The sequence below is a fragment of the Balaenoptera acutorostrata genome, chromosome 3 (assembly GCF_949987535.1).
Source record: "Balaenoptera acutorostrata chromosome 3, mBalAcu1.1, whole genome shotgun sequence".
NCBI classification, from domain to species: Eukaryota; Metazoa; Chordata; class Mammalia; order Artiodactyla; family Balaenopteridae; genus Balaenoptera; species Balaenoptera acutorostrata.
Genome location: NC_080066.1, coordinates 104,965,442 through 104,985,014, shown reverse-complemented (window position 1 = coordinate 104,985,014; position 19,573 = coordinate 104,965,442). Strand labels below are relative to the sequence as shown.

The 19,573-nt window shown below is 40.7% G+C and overlaps 2 protein-coding genes across 11 annotated transcripts in view; both read left to right on the top strand.

The window, feature by feature from the left end:
* The window catches only part of CHD8 (chromodomain helicase DNA binding protein 8), a 57,181-nt gene extending 55,937 nt beyond the window's left edge, over positions 1 to 1,244 (top strand). For all 10 annotated transcript variants that reach the window (XM_028166025.2, XM_028166019.2, XM_028166018.2 and 7 more), the window contains one exon: positions 267 to 1,244. In XM_028166025.2, coding sequence (XP_028021826.1) covers positions 267 to 833 — 567 coding nt within the window. In that variant the 3' untranslated portion in view covers positions 834 to 1,244. The remainder of the gene's footprint in view (positions 1 to 266) is intronic.
* A 932-nt stretch (positions 1,245 to 2,176) lies between these two features.
* SUPT16H (SPT16 homolog, facilitates chromatin remodeling subunit) overlaps positions 2,177 to 19,573 on the top strand; it is a 34,436-nt gene continuing 17,039 nt past the window's right edge. The window contains exons 1-6 of the mRNA XM_007180512.3: positions 2,177 to 2,575; positions 16,163 to 16,255; positions 17,289 to 17,459; positions 18,110 to 18,262; positions 18,826 to 18,972; positions 19,397 to 19,548. Of these exons, the coding sequence (XP_007180574.2) occupies positions 2,510 to 2,575; positions 16,163 to 16,255; positions 17,289 to 17,459; positions 18,110 to 18,262; positions 18,826 to 18,972; positions 19,397 to 19,548 (782 nt within the window). The 5' untranslated portion in view covers positions 2,177 to 2,509. The remainder of the gene's footprint in view (positions 2,576 to 16,162; positions 16,256 to 17,288; positions 17,460 to 18,109; positions 18,263 to 18,825; positions 18,973 to 19,396; positions 19,549 to 19,573) is intronic.

Below are 19,573 nucleotides of genomic sequence, written 5' to 3'. Positions count from 1 at the left end.
TACAGTGTAGTCATGGAAAAAAATCAAAGCTCTGGTTCACATGAGTGTCAGTGTCAATCAAATCCTTGCTCTTGGCTTCAGCATTATAATGCTTAAACCAGCTACATCCTGCTTTTCCTCTTCCCCATTACCATCAAGCCTCATCTGACTAGTTTTGCCCCTGCTAAAGATAGATTCAGTGAAAAAGCATTTGTATGCTAGGACTCCGTTGACTTTTGGTTTTTTTCCTTCCTTTCTTTTTACTATGTTCTGTTCCTTCCTCCCAGGGTCATCATGCTGAAACAGTGTTCAACCGGGTTTTGCCAGGGCCTATTGCACCGGACAGCAGCAAGAAGCGGGCCCGCAGGATGCGACCAGACCTTTCTAAGATGATGGCCCTGATGCAGGGTGGAGGCACTGGGTCCCTGTCTCTGCATAATACCTTCCAACACAGCAGTAGTGGCCTGCAGCCTGTGTCATCTCTGGGTCACAGCAGTGCCACTTCTGCGTCTTTGCCTTTTATGCCGTTTGTGATGGGTGGTGCAGCATCATCCCCTCATGTAGACTCCAGCACCATGCTTCATCACCACCACCACCACCCCCACCCCCACCATCACCACCATCACCATCCAGGCCTGAGAGCCACTGGCTACCCTTCTTCACCAGCCACTACCACCTCTGGTACTGCCTTGAGGTTGCCACCACTGCAACCTGAGGAGGATGAGGACGATGAGGATGAAGATGATGATGATGATTTATCTCAGGGCTATGATAGCTCAGAAAGGGACTTCTCACTCATTGATGATCCTATGATGCCAGCCAACTCAGACTCCAGCGAAGATGGTGATGACTGAAGCCCCATCATGCTCCCCATCGCTTGGGTGGCTGCTGTATTTTCATTTACTCTGGCCCTTGGACTGTGGAAAAGTGGGAGGGGCAGGGGAGATGTGGGGAAACCCAGGACTCCAGGAGGTGAAAAGGAAAAAGAAAACTTGTACCTGATTGCTTCCAAATTTGAGAGGATTGGCTGGGCAGGGGAACTCCTAAAACAATACATGACTACTTCCTCGCTTCTGGGGAAGGAAAGGAGACTAGAGCAGCTGATGTGCTCACCCCTCCCTAGACACCTCCATTAACCACAGACTATGTAGCGCTGGCATTAGCCTCCGGCAGAGCCTGTTCCTGACCGAACTGTGGATACAGCTGGAGGGTCAGGAACTGTTACCTTCCTTCCCCTTGGCATTAATAAATTTAAGTTAATCCTTTCCCACTCTTCCCTTGTTCTACACTTGCTCAAACCCAATATATTAAGAGTTGATGTTCACGATGGGTAATTTCAACATCACTTTCCTAAAGTTCATTACTGTTCATGCGAAGTTACGTTGGATAGGGCAGACAAGTCATCCGTACTCCATTAAAGGGTTATATATAAGCCTAGGCTCTCCACCTTACCAAAGGCAAGGAAACGATCTAAGCTAAATGTCAGGCAAAATGTTGTTCCAGATTCAAACTCCAAGTTCTTAGAAGAGATGAGAAGGAAGAATGTCGTCAAGACCCACGTACATTTTGTTTCGAATTAACTGAAATAACGGTGCTTTGGGGAAGCCATAAGAATGGTGTCACTTCATGAACTGCGGCAAGGGGACTGGCTAACTGGAAGGACGCGGTCACGACTTGGCGGGGGGGTGCATTCTATAAATTCCCTCAAGCCATTTGTTTCCTTTGACCCTTCCCCTATCACCCTAGCGCTCAAATGAAGCCTGGGCATTTAATTTCCCTTTCTATGGCGAAGCCCTTCCCCCGTAGCGCCGGCCCTAGTTTAGTATTACGGGCAGGGTGGGCTCCTCTCCCAGGTTTGAGCTCTGTCCGCCCGGAGCCCCTGACCCAGCGTCCTGGCACCAAGGATCCTTCCAGCCCTGAAGCAGCAGAGGCTTTTACTTCCGCACCTTTTCTAGGAGAGGAACGGACCGAGTTACGCTGCAGTCTTCCCACTCCTACCCCACGCCAGACCCCGCTCTTTCCGCTTCCCCTTCCTTTGGGTGGGGCCACTGCACCCGCGCGCGGCAGCTTGTGTGGGGCGGGGCCGGCACGTCAGGACTCCCGCCTCCTTCGCAGTGCCCAGCGGCGGTCGCCGCCGCCGCCTCGGCAAGGAGTCCGAGCTCCTGGAAACCGCGGCCTGGCAGAGAGTAAGGGCGGGTGCAGGGGGGTCACGTGATGACGTCGACTCTCGTGCGGCTGTTGCTAAATTGACAAGAAAACCCCGCCAAAATCTGGATTCTTTTTGCGTTACATATTTTGTTGCTTTCCCCACTCTTTTCCATCCTCTCCTCCCCCTACCTCCGAAGGAAGGATTAAAAAAAATAAATAAAAGAATCCCAAGCGCTGCTGGGACCCGGAAGCGGAAAGGGCATCTTTGAGGTCGATACTTCCGGGTCACTGGGAGAGTGCGGGATTCCAGGGCCGAGAGAGGGTGGCGGAGCCGGGACCTCGCGTGATTCTCGGAACCCGAGGAGGAGCGGCGTCTGTGGCTATGGCTGTAACTCTGGACAAAGACGCTTATTACCGGCGAGTGAAGAGACTGTACAGCAATTGGAGGGTGAGATAGATCCCGTAATTTTCCCTAGGGAGCCCCCTTTGCCATCCCATAATAACCCCGTTTCTCGGCGCCTTTTTTCCCCTTTCCGTCGGGAATTCCCGGGTTCAGTGGAGCGCCGCTTTAGTTGCTCCAAGATCATTCACCGCAGGTGGGTCCGAGTGCCGCCCAGTAACAGGGAATCCCCCCGGCAATCACCCTGCCCTGCGGCCACCACCATCTTCCCCGCGTGCCAGCCCCCGTCATGCATAACAACCACCTCTCGTAGTTTCTTCCCGCCCTAGGAGAGGCATCATCATCCTTCCCTCCCACTCCGTGATCAAGTCTTGCTGCCCCCTCCTGCAGTGTTCGCACACACCCACGCACTCTCTCTGTCCTCCCAGAACCACAGTGTTGCGCCCCAGGTCCCGCCAGAATTACAACCATTTCGTCAAGGATGGATGGAGGGTCCAAGAGAATGTGAATCGGGCTCTTGGCGTTTATCGTTTGCGGGGCTGTTGCTGGAGTTAAAAAAAGAAATACTGCTCACGCGCAACCGCCTCATGTTCTAGGCCCTGCTGTGGGCAACACAGAAACCTAACGCTGAAAACCTGCAGGCTTTAGTTAATACAAAAAACGATGTGTTGCCTAAAACCTCATTAGTTTTCCTCCTTGGTTGAGTATCCGGGGCACGTGTTCAGAAAAAGAGCTGTTGCAGTTCCCAGTCTTTTAGGGATTGGGCATTTTTGCTGCTTGAAAAAGTCCCCAGTTAACGATTTTATTTTTATGCTGGTAAGTTATCAATTCAAACATTTGATTGCATCCCGTGGTGCATTATGAGCTGTCTAGCTTAAGTCTGGCTTCTGAACTCGGTCATTCAGGGAAGATAAAACTAATGAAGACTTTTTCAAATCTGAAAAGCGTCCTGACAAAAATGATCAGTTCTGATTTCAGCATTGTAAATTGCCTTTCAAACTGATCTTCTAAAAACTAAGCTATTAAAATTGGTTATTTCCCTACCATTCATATTAAAGGTACCTGTGCATGTTTCATCTTTTGAGCATAAATGCATTAGATAATTGAAAATAAAATGGGTTCTTTGCATTTTATGAGAAGCAAAAATAAGGACTCTATGCTAGGCAAAAGCCGAACATAAATTTTATTTTAAAATTTTTTATTGGTTGATTTCTACCAGATGTTTTTACAGTTTCTCTCACTGTCACATTTTAAAGTTTGAATGTGATCCGTATTAGGAAAACGCTTTCTAAATGCCCAGATATTTCCTAAAGTACTATTGTACAAGTAATAATCAAAAGCCCTCTCTTCCAGCCATAGACCCCAAAATTACACACCTTTGCTGTGGTGGTTGCTTCTAGTCCCAGTGATTCAGAGTTTATCAAATTATCCTCTCTAGACCATGTATGGAAGCTAAGATTAATTTAGAGCTCAAAGCTCCTCTACATGATAGGTGAATGCAAAGCATGAAACTAGGAAAAGCTTGAGGCCTGGAGACAGATTGGCAAACTTAATGTCAAATGACAGTCTTTAAATCCATGAAAGTTATTGGCCCCCATTTTTTTGTTTGCTTCTCAAAAATCATTAAAATTTATCTTGGCCCTCCTGTCATTTGAAAGGAGCATGTTAGACTTTAATAAGATCTTGGTGATACAAAGTTACAAGCCAAATCAGTATAAAAATGTACTCATTAGCAAAATTTGTGGTGTATCATTATGAAAAATCTTATTTGAATAGACTTTATGCTTTTTTATAACTAAATTTTAATAACTATGCCTAGAACCCACCTGTAGAATTTCTTTATGCATTGTCGTTCTAGGTTGCAGTACTTTGATTCTGATCTGCTTAACCAAAGATCATAGTTTTCTGGGATGAGTTCTGGTTGCTTATCCTCTTAGCTGCAGCAGGAAAATAGTGAAATGTACAGGTGCAAGCTATATTTGTTTTTCTACACTTTTTTTTTTTTGAATAAGAAAACTGGCATTGAAATGAGAATAACTTGAAGTTAACTATATAAATCCCAAGCCATGTGTTGTCAGCTCCCATCTGCAAAGAAATCTCTGTTATGACAAAAATTAACTAAAAGATTAGTTTGGGCTCCACACCCACTTTTATTTATTTATTTATTTATTTATTTATTCGCGTTGGGTTTTTGTTGCTGCGTGCAGGCGTTCTCTAGTTGCGGCAAGGGGGGGCTACTCTTCGTTGTGGTGCAAGGGCTTCTCATTGCAGTGGCTTCTCTAGTTGCAGAGTGCAGGCTGTAGGCGCACAGGCTTCAGTAGTTGTGGCACACGGGCTTAGTTGCTTCGCGACATGTGGGATCTTCCCAGACCAGGGCTCGAACTCGTGCCCCCTTCATTGGCAGGCGGGTTCTTAACCACTGCACCACCAGTGGAGTCCCCACACCCACTTTTAAGTTTCAGGTACCCTTAAGCATTAGCCTCTCAGAACTGTGTGGGTGCTTGTGGTAGCTCCAACGCTCTTCGACTACCTAGAGTTACAGAGCACCAAAAGGCTACCAATCCTTTTTTTTTTCTTTTTCTTTTTTTTAAAAAAGAGTAGGAGCTAATGTGTTTCCTAATCTCATCTATGCAAGTTGAGTTTGGCTAAGGTACATTTTGTGAGGCTATTGTAACTTAAGATGTATCTCTTAACCACAATTTTCATAACTTACATCCCCCAAACAGTTGCAATATCACACATTTCTGTTTGAGTAGAAATTTCTAAAGCATTAAATGTTATACCTGAGTAAATAGTGTCATTTTAAGGATAAGAAAATGGGCTCAGCCAGAAATGAAACAGGAGACCTCCGTAGTGACTAAAACTTATTATTTATGACTCTTTCTGGATGTTTGAGTCTAGTCCTGCCTCTCATTTTTTAAAACAATTAATTAATTTATTTAATTTATTTATTTTTGGCTGCGTTGGGTCTTCCTTGCTGCGTGCGTGCTTTCTGTAGTTGCGGCGAGCAGGGGCTACTCTTAGTTGCGGTGCGCGGGCTTCTCATTGTGGTGGCTTTTCTTGTTGCGGTGCATGGACTTTAGGCACGCCGGCTTCCGTAGTTGTGGCTCGCGGGCTCTAGAGCACAGGCTCAGTAGTTGTGGCACACGGGCTTAGTTGCTACGCGGCATGTGGGAACTTCCCAGACGAGGGCTTGAACCCTTGTTCCCTGCATCGGCAGGCGGATTCTTAACCGCTGCGCCACCAGGGAAGCTCGCCTCTCATTTTTTTTTAAATGAGAACTGCTCCGAGCAGAAGGGGTTTGCAGCACCTGTCTGTTCTGCTTTAGAGAACCCCAGGTGATGGTATTGGATCATGAGCATCAGCTAGGGGCTTCTCCTCTGTCTTCTTATACTTACTGGGTCCATATTCAGGGCTTCCCAGCCTTTTCATGATTGTGATTGTTTTTAACCAAGTGATAGAATTAGTGCTGCATAGGGTACAAGGGGATAGGTTCCACCATCCTGGGGTCCCAGCTGCTTTGGGAGCTGAGGGAAGACTGTATCCATGCACACCTGTAACTCATTTGAGACCTACCTATTAGGACATGCTGCCGTGTGTGTGAACCTTGACTTCAGTCATCTGCCTTTTAACCCAAAAGAGTTCCATAAAAAATCAGAATAGCAGCTGTTTTCAAAGGAATGCTGATCCATTGCATTCATTCATATGGTGCTGCACTACTGGTCAGGACTGAGGGGTGAGTGGCTCCAGCCTCAGGAAGGAAGTTTGTGCCTGTGGAGAAAACTAATAACCTATAGTGCCGGTGTTTCTCTTGAGTGGCAATTTCTGGCTCTTTGCTGATTTTTGTTGTGGACAAGTTTCTTGTTCTCGATTGCTCTCTAAGACTAGGCAGTAATCTTTTGTGGCTTAGGAAGGTTCTTTAAAATATGGGCAATTTCCATACTACTTTCAACAGATAACGGCTTGCTTCTCTACCCATCTCAGTTCATTATGGCTCATTTATCTCTGGCGTGAGCTAGAGAAAGGTTTAAATAATGCTTTGGTTTCTTGAGTGAAGAGGAAAGCTAGATGGAAGTAAATGCCTGGGCAGGTTAAGATTCATTTATTCTTGCTTACTCAAATTTTTATTTATTTTTTTATTTATTTATTTTTGGCTGCACTGGGTCTTCGTTGCTGTGTGTGGGCTTTCTCTAGTTGTGGAGAGCCGGGGTTGCTCAGCAGTTGTGGTGCAGGGGCCCAGCTGCTCCTCAGCATGTGGGATCTTCCCGGGCCAGGGCTCGAACCCATGTCCCCCTCACTGGCAGGCAGATTCTCAACCACTGCGCCACCAGGGAAGTCCCTTATTTATTTTTTATCACTGTTACCAAGTGCAGTGCCTGGCGTGTAGTAGGCACTCAGTGAATGATGGTAACTTGATTTCTGAGCTCTCATGCATTCCTTTCTTGGTTTGAAGAGATTTTTATGGAGACTGTACTCAGGGTGATCATAAGTCCTGCCTTTCCTGGAACTATTCACCTGTTGTACATATGTAATTAGTGGCATACTTTTTTTTTTTTTTGGCATACTTTTTTATTCAAAACTGTCTCGGTTTGGGTGATGAATTAGATCGGTATCTTAGCTATAACTAGAGACTTCAAAAATGTTTCGTGTTTTAATACAGTACCCCTTTGGTTCAAAGGAAGATAGTTGTTCCTCTGCTGCAGTATTTCCCCAACTTTTATCATTCAGATACCACCTTCACAATTTTTGCCGATTCCTTACCACTTATATTATTTACCTTGCACTTTAAAAAATCAGTTTTAATCAAGTAATACATACATAGGTTTTAAAAAACCAAATAGTTCTAAAAGCCTTAACAAAAAAAGTCACCTGCCCCAGAAGCACCCATTTTCCAGTTATTCACTTTCTTTCATATTTTGAAGTAATATTTATATACTGCTATTTCTTGATTTATCAGTTGTAGATATTAACTCTTGTTTTGGTAGGTTAGGATTGAAATTTAAGTCTCTTATACCATCATATTCATTCCAGCTTCCCTACCTCCTGACACTTCCTGTAAATTTTCTTCTTGACACAGTTATGAAAAATTTCAACATACAGAAAGGTAAAAGAAATTTCCAGTAAGAACCCATGTACCCCCACCTAGTTTACACAATTAATATTTTATCATACTTGCTTTATCACATATCCATCCCTCTTGATAAGTTTTTTTCCCCCAAAAGTTTTAGTAAAATCAGTCAGTTTACATTGTTAGGCGCATGCAACTATTTTCACTGCTGGGCGAAGCAGTAGAGTACAATTAATTACCTTTCCTTTTCTCTGCAGTTTTTCATTTTTCCTGGCATTAATGATTACTTCAATTTCTCTCTTTTAAATGTCCCTAGCCCTAATTTTTTTCCTGCAGATCTGTCATAATCTCATCAATTTTTTATTCCAAAATTTTCACACTCATCAGATATTTTATTAATTCTGTGTTTGTTTTTTAAATACCACCAACACCCACCCACTCAGCCTTACATTATTCTGCTCTATCTGTACGGGTTGCTCTCTAGGCCTGTTGAACCTTGGAACTTTCCAGTGTCCCCTGTATCCTACAGTCCATGTCTTGATTTTTTTTCCTTTTTTTTTTGTTAGAGCATTTCTCTAAGAGCTTCTTAGGAAAGAATACAGAGAATAGATGTTTCTTGCGCCCTTATGTGTCTTAAAAAGTTTTATTCTGTCTCCACTTTTGGTTAATATAGTTCAGTGGGTATAAAATTCAAGGTTGAAAATCTCTGAGAATTCTGCTCAGAATTTTGAAGCTATTTGTCAGCCTTCAAGCTCTCAGTCTTATTTTTGAGAAGAAGGCTGATGTGATTCTATTTCCTCTTCCAATATATGTAGCCTATTGTTCTCTGTAAAACATCTCTTTATTCCTTGTGTTTTGAAATTTCACTGCCCTGGTATGAGTCTTTCCCCCCCACCCCCTTTGCATTGAGTTGGGAAGTGGGGGGCCGTTTTAGTCTCAAGACTCACATCCGTCAGTGCTGGAATTTTGCATTCATTGATCATTTTCTCCCCATTTCCTCAGTGATCTGGTTTATTTTCCCCCTGAAATTCCGATTCAGTAAGGTTTAGACCTTTTGGCTTAAATTTATTATCTTTCCATTTCATTTCCTGTCTCTTTATCTTCTACTTCCAGATACTGTTTCTTAACTTTATTTTACCACTTTTTATTGAATTTTTTTTTTCTAAGTTCTTTTTTGTCCCCTATTCTTTTCTCGTTTCATGGATGGACTATATTTATTTCTCTTATAGAGGATGTTTTATTTGATTTTTATTTTCTGTCCTCGGCCATGCCTGTTTCCTCTGGATTTCTTTGCTTTCTCTCTTACATGAAGGACACTTCACAAAAATCACAATGAGGCTTGGCTACCCATTTGTATTAAGAATAAGGTAATAAGAAACTGGTGGGAAGCTCTGCATGAATAGGGTCTCTCAACTAGTAGAGAAGGGGTTACGATAGAGTGAATAGGTTAGCTTATTCCATGGAGAACCCCCAGATACTGACAGTATCTGAAGTATTTTCTCTGAATTCAGTGATGCTCAAAGAAAAGTCCTCTAATTCTTGTCTTTGGGGCAGTTGTTGTCATTCAGAAGACAGATTTTCATTTAATTCCTCAGCACTTAGTACTTGCCTTCTGCTGGGCCTAGTATCTAGAGCTCCTTTCTCCAGAGAATAAATTAAGTCTCTTTGCGGAAGGATTAGGAGTTGTCCCAGGGCTTCCGAGAACTGGGGACTTAAGCTTGCTGATCAGACCTTCTGTTCTTAGCTCTGAACTTATCCCTTGTCAATATGTCCCTTTCCCCTTCTCTAATACTTGGTGCCTCCCGAGCCCTGAGCCCATTAGGGCTCTATGAGATACGCACACTTAACATCAGTAACTTCCGGCTGAGAATGCTTGTCAGGCACTTAGTCATTTACCACTCTCTGTCCTCTTTTCATCTTCCAAAAAACTCTTTAACCTTAATACATCCAGAGAACATACTTTATATCACTGTAAATGGACAATTGTGTCACTTTCCAAAAAATAAAAAATTGCTGTTAAAAAATAAAGATAATGTAAGCACAGTTGATATTATTAAATTGTAATATTTTTTTAGGTTATATTTTTAAAGGTTATATTCCAGTTATAGTTATAAAAGATCGGCTGTATTCCCTGTGCTATACAATATGTCCTTATAGTTTGTTTATTTTATACATGGTAGTTTGCATGTCTTAGCCGCTTACCCCTATTTTGTCCCTCCCCACTGGTAACACTAGTTTGTTTTCTATATCTGTGAGTCTGTTTCGTTATAGTCACTAGTTTATTTTTTAGCTTTTGCATATAAGTTATATCATACAGTATTTGTATTTCTCTGACTTTTTTCACTAAGCATAATACCTTCTAAGTCCATCCATGTTGTTGGAGATGGAAAAACTTCATTCTTTTTTATGGCTGAGTGTAATATTCCTGTGTGTGTGTGTGTGTGTGTGTGTATACACGTACGCCCCACATCTTTATCCATTCATCTGTTGATGGACACTTAGGTTGCTTCCATATCTTGGCTATTGTAAATAATGCTGCAATGAACATTGGGGTGCATTTTTTTTTTTTTTCTTTTTGGCTGCATTGGGTCTTCGTTGCTGTGAACGGGCTTTCTCTAGTTGAGGCGAGCGGGGGCTACTCTTTGTTTCGGTGCCTGGGCTTCTCATTGCGGTGGCTTCTCTCGTTGCAGAGCACGGCCCTAGGTGCGTGGGCTTCAGTAGTTGTAGTGCGCGGGCTTAGTTGCTCCGCGGCATGTGGGATCTTCCCAGACTGGGGATCGAACCCGTGTCCTCTGCATTGGCAGGTGGATTCTTTTTTTTAAATTATTTATTTATTTGTTTGTTTGTTTGTTTGTTTGTTTATGGCTGTGTTGGGTCTTCGTTTCTGTGCGAGGGCTTTCTCTAGTTGCGGCAAGTGGGGGCCACTGCTCATCACGGTGCGCGGGCCTCTCACTATCGCGGCCTCTCCTGCTGCGGAGCACAGGCTCCAGACGCGCAGGCTCAGTAATTGTGGCTCACGGGCCTAGTTGCTCCGCGGCATGTGGGATCCCCCCAGACCAGGGCTCGAACCCGTGTCCCCTGGATTGGCAGGCAGACTCTCAACCACTGTGCCACCAGGGAAGCCCTGGCAGGTGGATTCTTAACCATTGCACCACCCCGTATATGCCTACTGGGTAAGGGCGCACTCTGAAGCCAGACTGCCTGGGCTTGAAGCCATGATCCCGCCACTTATTGTGACCCAACCTCTCTGAGCTCCAGTCTACTCCATCTTCACATCTATAAGTGTTGCTGTGAGAATTAAATGAGCTAATGTCCCCATATATCCTTTCGAATTAATGTTTTCATTTTCTTCGGATATATACCCAGGAGTAGAATTGCTGATCATATGGTAGTTCTGAATTTTGTTTTTTCAGGAACCTCCATAGTACAGTGGCTGCACAAATTTACATTCCCACCAACAGTGCACAAAGGTTCCCTTTTCTCAACATCCTCGCCAGCATTTACTTGTGTTCTTTTTGATGATAGCCATTCTGGCTGATGTGAGGTGGTATCTCACTGTGGCTTTGATTTGCATTTCTCTGATGATTAATGATGTTGAGCATCTTTTCATGTGCCTTTTGGCCATCTGTGTGTCTTCTTTGGAAAAATGTTTATTTAAGTCTTCTGCCCATTTTCTAATTGGGTTGTTTGGTTTTTTGATATTGAGTTGTATGAGCTGTTTATATATTTTGGATATATATATATATTTTTTTTATTCATATCATTTGTAAATATTTTCTCCCATTTAGAAGGTTTTATTTTCATTTTGTTGGTGGTTTGCTGTGCAAAAGCTTAGGTCTCATTTGTTTATTTTTGCTTTTATTTCCTTTACTTTAGGAGACAGATCCAAAAAAAGTATTGCTATGATATATGTCAAAGAGTGTTCTGCCTGTGTTTCTTCTACATTTCAGTCTTTAATAATAATGGGAAACACATAGTAGTTAGTGTGGACTAGGCACTATTCTAAGTACCTTATATACATTAGCTCATTGAATTCTTACAGCAACACTTATAGATGTGAAGATGGAGGAGACTGGAGCACAGAGAGGTTGGGTCACAGTAAGTGGTGGGGTCATGGCTTAAAGCCCAGGCAGTCTGGCTTCACAGTGAGCCCTTACCACTGAAGCATACTGTCTTTCTAAATATAGAAGGCGGAAAATTTTGTCAAATGACCCTAGGTCTCCTTATAGATAAAAATCAGAAACCTTCCAAAGAATTTCATCTTTATCTTAAGGACCCTAATGAAAATATTCTCTCCTCTGTTTTGTTAACTGAAAGAGATAGAGATGACAGAAAAAGTATAATTTTGCCTGTTATAATAATTGTATCCTAATGAAAAATATATCTTAAACTTAATATGTGTATTTTAATTAGACTTGCAGTACCTTTTTTTTGTTGTTGTTTTTTTAAGCCTAAATCATCATTAGTGTGAGAACTGCCTATGTATTTATGTGGGAGTTTTGAGTGTGTTAGGTCTTGATCTGGGGTTTTGAATATGATGATGCATACTACAGCTAAAGTTTTATTGTGAGGATTGTAGATTACATACAGAAAGTGCTTTCTCAGTAAATACTGTTCCCATCTGAAACACCTGTTTCAGCAACACTTGAGTGTTAAGTGGACCAGACAGACTGGAAAGTGGCAGGCTTTGGAGACAGAAAGGGTTTGGTGGATGTTGAGAGTCTGCACGCCAGGGGTCACTGCTGCAAAATGGTTCATCTAGAAAAGGGAGCACAGAAATCGTAAGTCCAGATTTGACAGGGGCTCAAGTCTGAGTCCTAAAGACCTCCCCAGCAGAAGAGGTCACGTGGGAATCTGGAGCCGGTTAAGCAGCAGAGTTGAGCCCCAGCTGCCTCTAACAGCCAGCACCTGGAGCTGACCGTAAGCCTGGCCCTGGGGCAGCGGCTGCCAGCCTTGTGGCTTCTCTTTCTTTTTGCCAGCCCCCCACCCCCACTCCAGTATTTTAGAACAAATTCCAGACACAAGTTAATCTGAAAATATTTTAGTATTATATATAACTTTATTATAACGTTACTTTGGTAACTTATCATGTAAGTTTTACAAGCAGATTATTAAAAATCTCCCACAGTTTCAGAAGACTGTTTGCAGATGTAACCTGTATAAGGCATTTGTACTCCTCATAAGGTTTGAAAATACAAAGTAGTGCCCCAGATTTTCCTGTGAAAATGTTTGGCTTTACTGTAATCCTTTTCATTGAATCACATTGTAAGAAAAATTTTATTTAAATTTATTATCTTTAGATATTAAATTCTGCTGTTATTTATTTTTTCTGATGTTAGAGCCCACTGGTGTTTGTAAAGACTCAATCAAGAATATTCTATGAAATGGTCAAAGAACATGGGTTCCAAGAGAAATTAGGATTCATCCTCTTACCTTTTTGATGGGCAGTGGAAAACCAGGCATTTTATATTCATTGAAATCCTGGAGATTTTGATGGATTTGTTTCCCTTATCTTCATAAAAAAGCTAAATACGTGGGTCTTTTTTTCTCTCTCCCTATTTTCAGTTATATTGAGATCCCTTTATATGGTTTTCCCATATTATTAATGATTAAGTTACATAATTATATTCTTCGTATACTTTTTTCTTTTGGCTACGTTGGGTCTTCGTTGCTGTGTGTGGGCTTTCTCTAGTTGCCGTGAGCGGGGGCTGCTCTTCGTTGTGGTGTGCAAGCTTCTCATTGCGGTGGCTTCTCTTGTTGTGGAGCATGGGCTCTAGGTGCGTGGGCTTCAGTAGTTGTGGCACGTGGGCTCAGTAGTTGTGACGCACGGGCTTAGCTGCTCCGTGGCATGTGGGATCTTCCCAGACCAGGGATCAAACCCGTGCCCCCTGCATTGGCAGGCAGATTCTTAACCACTGTGCCACCAGGGAAGTCCCTCTTCATATACTTTTTAAAAATTTATTACTGTGTATTTTGAATTTTCGTACGTGTTTTTTTGCTAAAAAATTTTGACTCAACCAAGATTTCAAGTATCAAAAAATACTAAAAGGGACTTTTTGGTTAGTTTCAGTGGTGTTTTTTTGTAGACAGATGTTTAGGAAATATATGTCAGTAGCCAGAACACGTAAGCATTAAATATAGGGGAGTACCTGTTGCTAATTTTGGGGGGTTATCAAGGTACTAGTAATTCTAGTGCCACAAAATCCCATAGTTGGAATGCGTGTAGCAAAATTTTGGGAAGGAGAGAATATTTGATGCCAGAGTTAGTGTTAATATATGTCGTAGGAATCATAGCACAGTGGTTCTTAAACTCTTTGATATCAGGACCCCCTTTACATTCTTAAATTATTCAGGTCCCCACAAAGTATTTCTTTGTATGGGTTGTATCAAGTACATAAAGAAATTTGGCTTCATACATACATGAAGCTGGAAAAGGAGAAATTTTAATAACCTTTTCAGATAATTATGGATATTCTTTGTTATTACTACACTAAAAGTCTGGAAGTGGTAATCTCTTGAAAGTTAGTTGTAATGTGGAATCTAAAACCACAGCAGTGAACTTTTCATACTCAAGTTATGGGTCTGTTTTGCACCTTTGATCCTTTACCCATGGATGATTTTGTAATATCATGCGTTGCTTATTTGGAAAATATTGGTTCCCTCAGTTGTACAGATCTGGTAAATGTACACATTTCATTTTATGATATTGGAGAATCATGTATGTTAATATCACCACCGATATCAGAAAAGTCTTGAGTAAGTAGAGAAGCTGTCAAGTTCACAATGGTGGGTACAGGTTTTTCAAAATTTTGATTTTTGCTTGAAAACTCGAATTTCATCATTGACAACATGTTTGTCATTTGTTTTCCTTGAAGTGATAGGCTCACTTAATTCATTTTCAAGAAAATGTATGCCAGATGCCCAACTCTGTTTAAATGGCTAGTTCAGTTTGTTACTCAAGTAATTATACAAGTGCTTTTCCTTGAGACAACCATCATACTTCAGTTTGCACACAGAAATGCTTTGTGTGTACTTCCCATTTCTTTACACAGAATATTAAAAAGACATATACTCAAGGGTTAGGATTTCATAATATTAATCATTTTTACTGTGTCAAGGGCATTTTTTAGTGAAACTGGCTTTTTTTTCCTATGAGTGTATGATAGTGAAGGACATAGTTTGGTGCCACTGCCTTGGTGCTGGAACAAATGGTTATCTGCATGCAAAATAATGAAGTTAGGCCCCTTCCTCACACCATACACAAAAATTTACTCAAAAATGAGTCATAGATCTAAATATAAGAGCTAAAACTATAAAACTGTTGTAGAAGAAAATATAGGTAAATCTTCATGTCCTCGCGTTAGGCAAAGCCACCTTAGAGTTAGATATGACATCAAAAGCACAAGAAAAGAATTTGGACTTCTTTAAATTTAAAAACTTTTGTGCTTCAAAGGACAGCATCATTACGAAAGTGAAAGAAAACCCACTGAATGGGAGAAAATAATGCCAATCATATCTGGTAAGAGACTTATATCTAGAACATAAAAATAACTCTTAAAGCTTAGTAATAAAGCAGTAACCCAGTTACAGAATGGGCAAAGGATCTGAATACACACTTCTCCAGAAAGGGTATACAGGTCATTAGCAATCATGTGAATGGGGACTCAGTCAACATCATTAGCCATTAGGCAAATGTAAATCAAACCTACAGTGAGATACTACTTCATACCCATTGGGTGGCTATATAAATAATAAAATAATAAAAATAACAAGTGTTGGTCAGCATGTGGAGAAAGTGGAACCCTCATACATTACTATTGGGAATGTAAAATAGTGCAGGCACTTTAGAAAACGGTCTGGTGTTTCCTCAAAAAGTTAAACATAGAGTTACCATATAACCAGCAATTCCTCACCTAGATATATACTCAAGAGAAATATGTGCACACAGAAACTTCCATGAATGTTTATAGCAGCATTATTCATAGTAGCCAAAAGATGGAAACAACCCAAATATCAAACAATTGATGAATGGATACAATGTGGTATATCCACATAATGGAATGTTACTCAGCAATAAAAAGGAATGTGGTATTGATACATACTACAACATAGATGAACCTTGAAAGCATGTTAAGTGAAAGAAGCCAGACACAAACGCCACATATTATGATTCCATTTATATGAAATGCCCAGAATAGACAAACCCTTAGGGACAAATGAGATAAGTGGTTGCCTAGGGCTGGGGGGGAGATGGATAATTATTGCTAATGGGTTTTTGGGGGGAGGATGAAAATGTTCTAAAATTTGTGATAGCTGCATAACTAAATACACTGAAAACCACTGAACGGTACACTTAAAGTGGGTGACTTGTATGTGAATTCTGTCTCAGAAAGCTGTTTTAAAAGTAGAGTAAGTGATGGCTGTGAGGTTGCCAGGCAAATAATGTACCTTAAACTTAGAATTTCTGTTACGAAAAAATTATACATATCTTGGGTAAATACTGAAGTTTGTATTCCTGTTTTGCTAGTGTGAAAGAAAATGAACAAATTACTTACTCTACTTTTCAGAAAGGAGAAGATGAGTATGCCAACGTTGATGCCATTGTTGTATCAGTGGGTGTTGATGAAGAAATCGTTTATGCCAAATCAACTGCCTTACAGGTGAGAAATTTACAGCTGTGTTTAGCCCTGAGAGTCATTGAATCAGCTACTGTACTGTTCAATATGGTAGCTGCTAGCCACATTAAAGTTTTAACTCCTCAGTCCTAAGTCTCAAGTACTCAGTAGTGGCTATCATGTTACACAGAGGACATATAGAATATTTCTGTCACAAAAAGTTCAGTGAACAGCACTGATTTAGAACATAAGGAAAAAAGAAGAGAAGTATATAAATTAGGATGGATTTAACTTTAAATAACAGAAAAATCTAAGTAACAGTGGGTTAAAAAAAACACTGCTTTTTCTCTTAGATAGTCTTCAGGGACCCAGGTTTTTGCCCGGTCTCTACTCTGCCATCCATAGAGTATAGCCCTTGTGCTCATTTTGCAAAATTTGCTGCAGCTTCACCCTTATATCTGCATTCCAAGCAAAAAGAATGGAGAGAGGGAATAAAATGGGAGACCCTCCCTCCTTTTTTAAAGAGACTTGCTTGAAGTCCCACAGAATACTTCTACTTATAACTTATTGGCCCAAATTTAATCTAATGGTCATGCTTAGCTACAAGAAAGGATGGGAAATAGGGTCTTTGTGCTGAGCATTTTGCCCAGCTAACGGTCATGAGTCTCTTTGAGAGAGAAGATGTGAGTAATTGGTAGGCAAGTAGCAATCTTTGGGGAGCTAGAATGCACAGTTCCCTGAGGTGCTTCTCTGTCTCTTGTTTTATGCATTTCTGTCCTACTAAACAGTAATATGTTTCCTATAAACACAAATTATCCAAATGTTTTGATGGTCTTTATTATGGAATGTTTCAAACAAATAAAAGTAGATAAAAGAATACATTGAACTCCTGGGTACCCAATTTATTATCCAATAAATTGTCAACTCCTGACCAATCTCATTTCATTTGAATCTACATCCAGGTTCCCCCATTCCAAGATTATTTGGAAGTTTATTCCAGATACCTTAATTTATAAATATTTCTGTGTAAGTACATTAATTTTTTTGTATCTGTACACGCTGTTGTCTTTTCCCATAGACATGGCTCTTTGGTTATGAACTAACTGATACTATCATGGTCTTCTGTGATGACAAAATCATCTTTATGGCCAGCAAGAAAAAAGTGGAGTTCTTGAAACAGATTGCTAACACTAAGGGCAATGAGAATGCTAACGGAGCCCCTGCCATCACACTGCTCATACGAGAAAAGGTCAGACTAATAAAGAAGTTGTCATAAATGTGAAAGAATGTTTAAAAGTGATAAACAGAAAAGCCTTCTAGGAATTTAAAAAATACAGGGGAAGATTTAGCTGACTGTCATGTGTTAGTCAGGAAGAAAAGAGTTCAATAGTCCTATCAGTTCTGCAGTAAGACAAATGGGTTATGATATTCTGGTGAACACTAACTTTATCCATTCTTGAGGACACTGTCAACTTGTTTGTTTTAATCTGAGCGCCTTAATTAGAACAAATAGCTTTCAATATCCTTAAGGAAAATGAGGCATACCTCATTTCCAGTTTTTATCAAATGTAATCTTTTTTGTTATACTGCCCACTTCTCTTCTGAGAAGATTTCTTCTCAAAATGTTGTTCACCTTTGTATTTGAGTTTCTTAGCTGTTCCTGAAGAAAAAGAATAGCCTTCTCAGTTTATATGGTACTTCACTTAAGCATATAAAGATATCCAAAGATATTTTGCATTACCTTTTGGTGTGTTATAGTCTGCCCTAAAGAAGTAGGTAGTAGAAGGGGAAATAGAATTTATTCTTTCTGTAGTTTAGAATATTCTCTGCCTAGTACTAGTGGAACATAGATGTCTAATTCTAAAACTGAACCCCTTTTCCTCCCTGTGGCACTGATAGAATGAAAGTAATAAGAGCAGCTTTGATAAAATGATTGAAGCCATTAAAGAAAGCAAGAATGGCAAGAAGATTGGAGTGTTCAGCAAAGACAGATTCCCAGGAGAGTTCATGAAGAGCTGGAATGACTGCCTCAACAAAGAGGGCTTTGACAAAGTAAGAATACTCTTGGAAATAGGCACATTGAGAGTTGAGAAGACAAAATTGTGAGGCGCTTCCATAACAGATAATGCAGAGAATTTGTTTTGGGAAAGCTATATATTCATTCACATTTCCATTTTTCATTCCCTTCGGCTGAGCAGTAAGCCAGTTTTACTTTCCAATTAGGAATGAGGCATTCAGGAGAGAGTTCAGGTACTTCAGAGGGAAACTGAGGAAAATCTCTTGTCCAAAAAAAATTTTGTTTTGTTTTTTTTTTCTTTCCTGTCTGCCTTCCTTCAGCCTTTATGGAAACCTCAAGAGAGAGACATTTATATTTACATTTTAAATGATACATTAGTTTAATGCCTCTTAGAATACACCAGTGACCTGGTAAAGAGCTCTTTCAGATGTTTATTCAATCCAAGAAGAGGAGATTTAGATATTCTGCAGACTGCTGATGAGTAGTTTGCTATTAAATAACCAAATATCATCACTGATAATATTTGACTTGGGGGAGAGATAATTCTTTAGCAATTCTGTGTCTGCATGTTAGAAACTGTTTATCGCTTTGACTGCAGATAGACATCAGTGCAGTTGTGGCCTATACCATTGCTGTAAAGGAGGATGGAGAGCTCAATCTAATGAAGAAAGCAGCCAGCATCACCTCTGAGGTCTTCAACAAATTCTTCAAGGAAAGAGTCATGGAAATAGTCGATGCAGATGAGGTGAAAAGAGAGGGGGGCGTCTTTTTACTGTTTTAATGAAGCAGAAGTAAGTCTCTCCCATGCAGCGTTTTTTGGTGTGTGTTCGGCTTCCTTTGATACATAAGTTGGTTTGTAATTGTGCCAGCTCTCTTTCAAAATAACTGTAAACCTGCACTGTGGTTTCTGGAGGTTACCCAGTATTTCACTTGAGAATTCCTTGAATAGCTGTGAATTCCACATATTCTCTAAATTAGCTTTACATGTACACATATTCCACATATTCTCTAAATTTGCTTTAAGTAGTGCATAAACCACTTTGTAAGACTTCTATAGCATCCTATATGATATCAGGATATATGTTATCTTCAAATGGTAATATCCAAAAACTCAACACTCCTCTGCCACTCTCTAGTAAGTATTGTTTTATTTCTGGATATACTTACAGAAAGTTCGACACAGCAAACTGGCTGAGTCTGTGGAAAAGGCCATAGAAGAGAAAAAATACCTAGCCGGGGCAGACCCTTCTACTGTGGAAATGTGTTACCCTCCTATCATTCAGAGTGGTGGCAACTATAACCTCAAGTTCAGTGTGGTGAGGTAAGTAGGAGAATTTCAAAATATA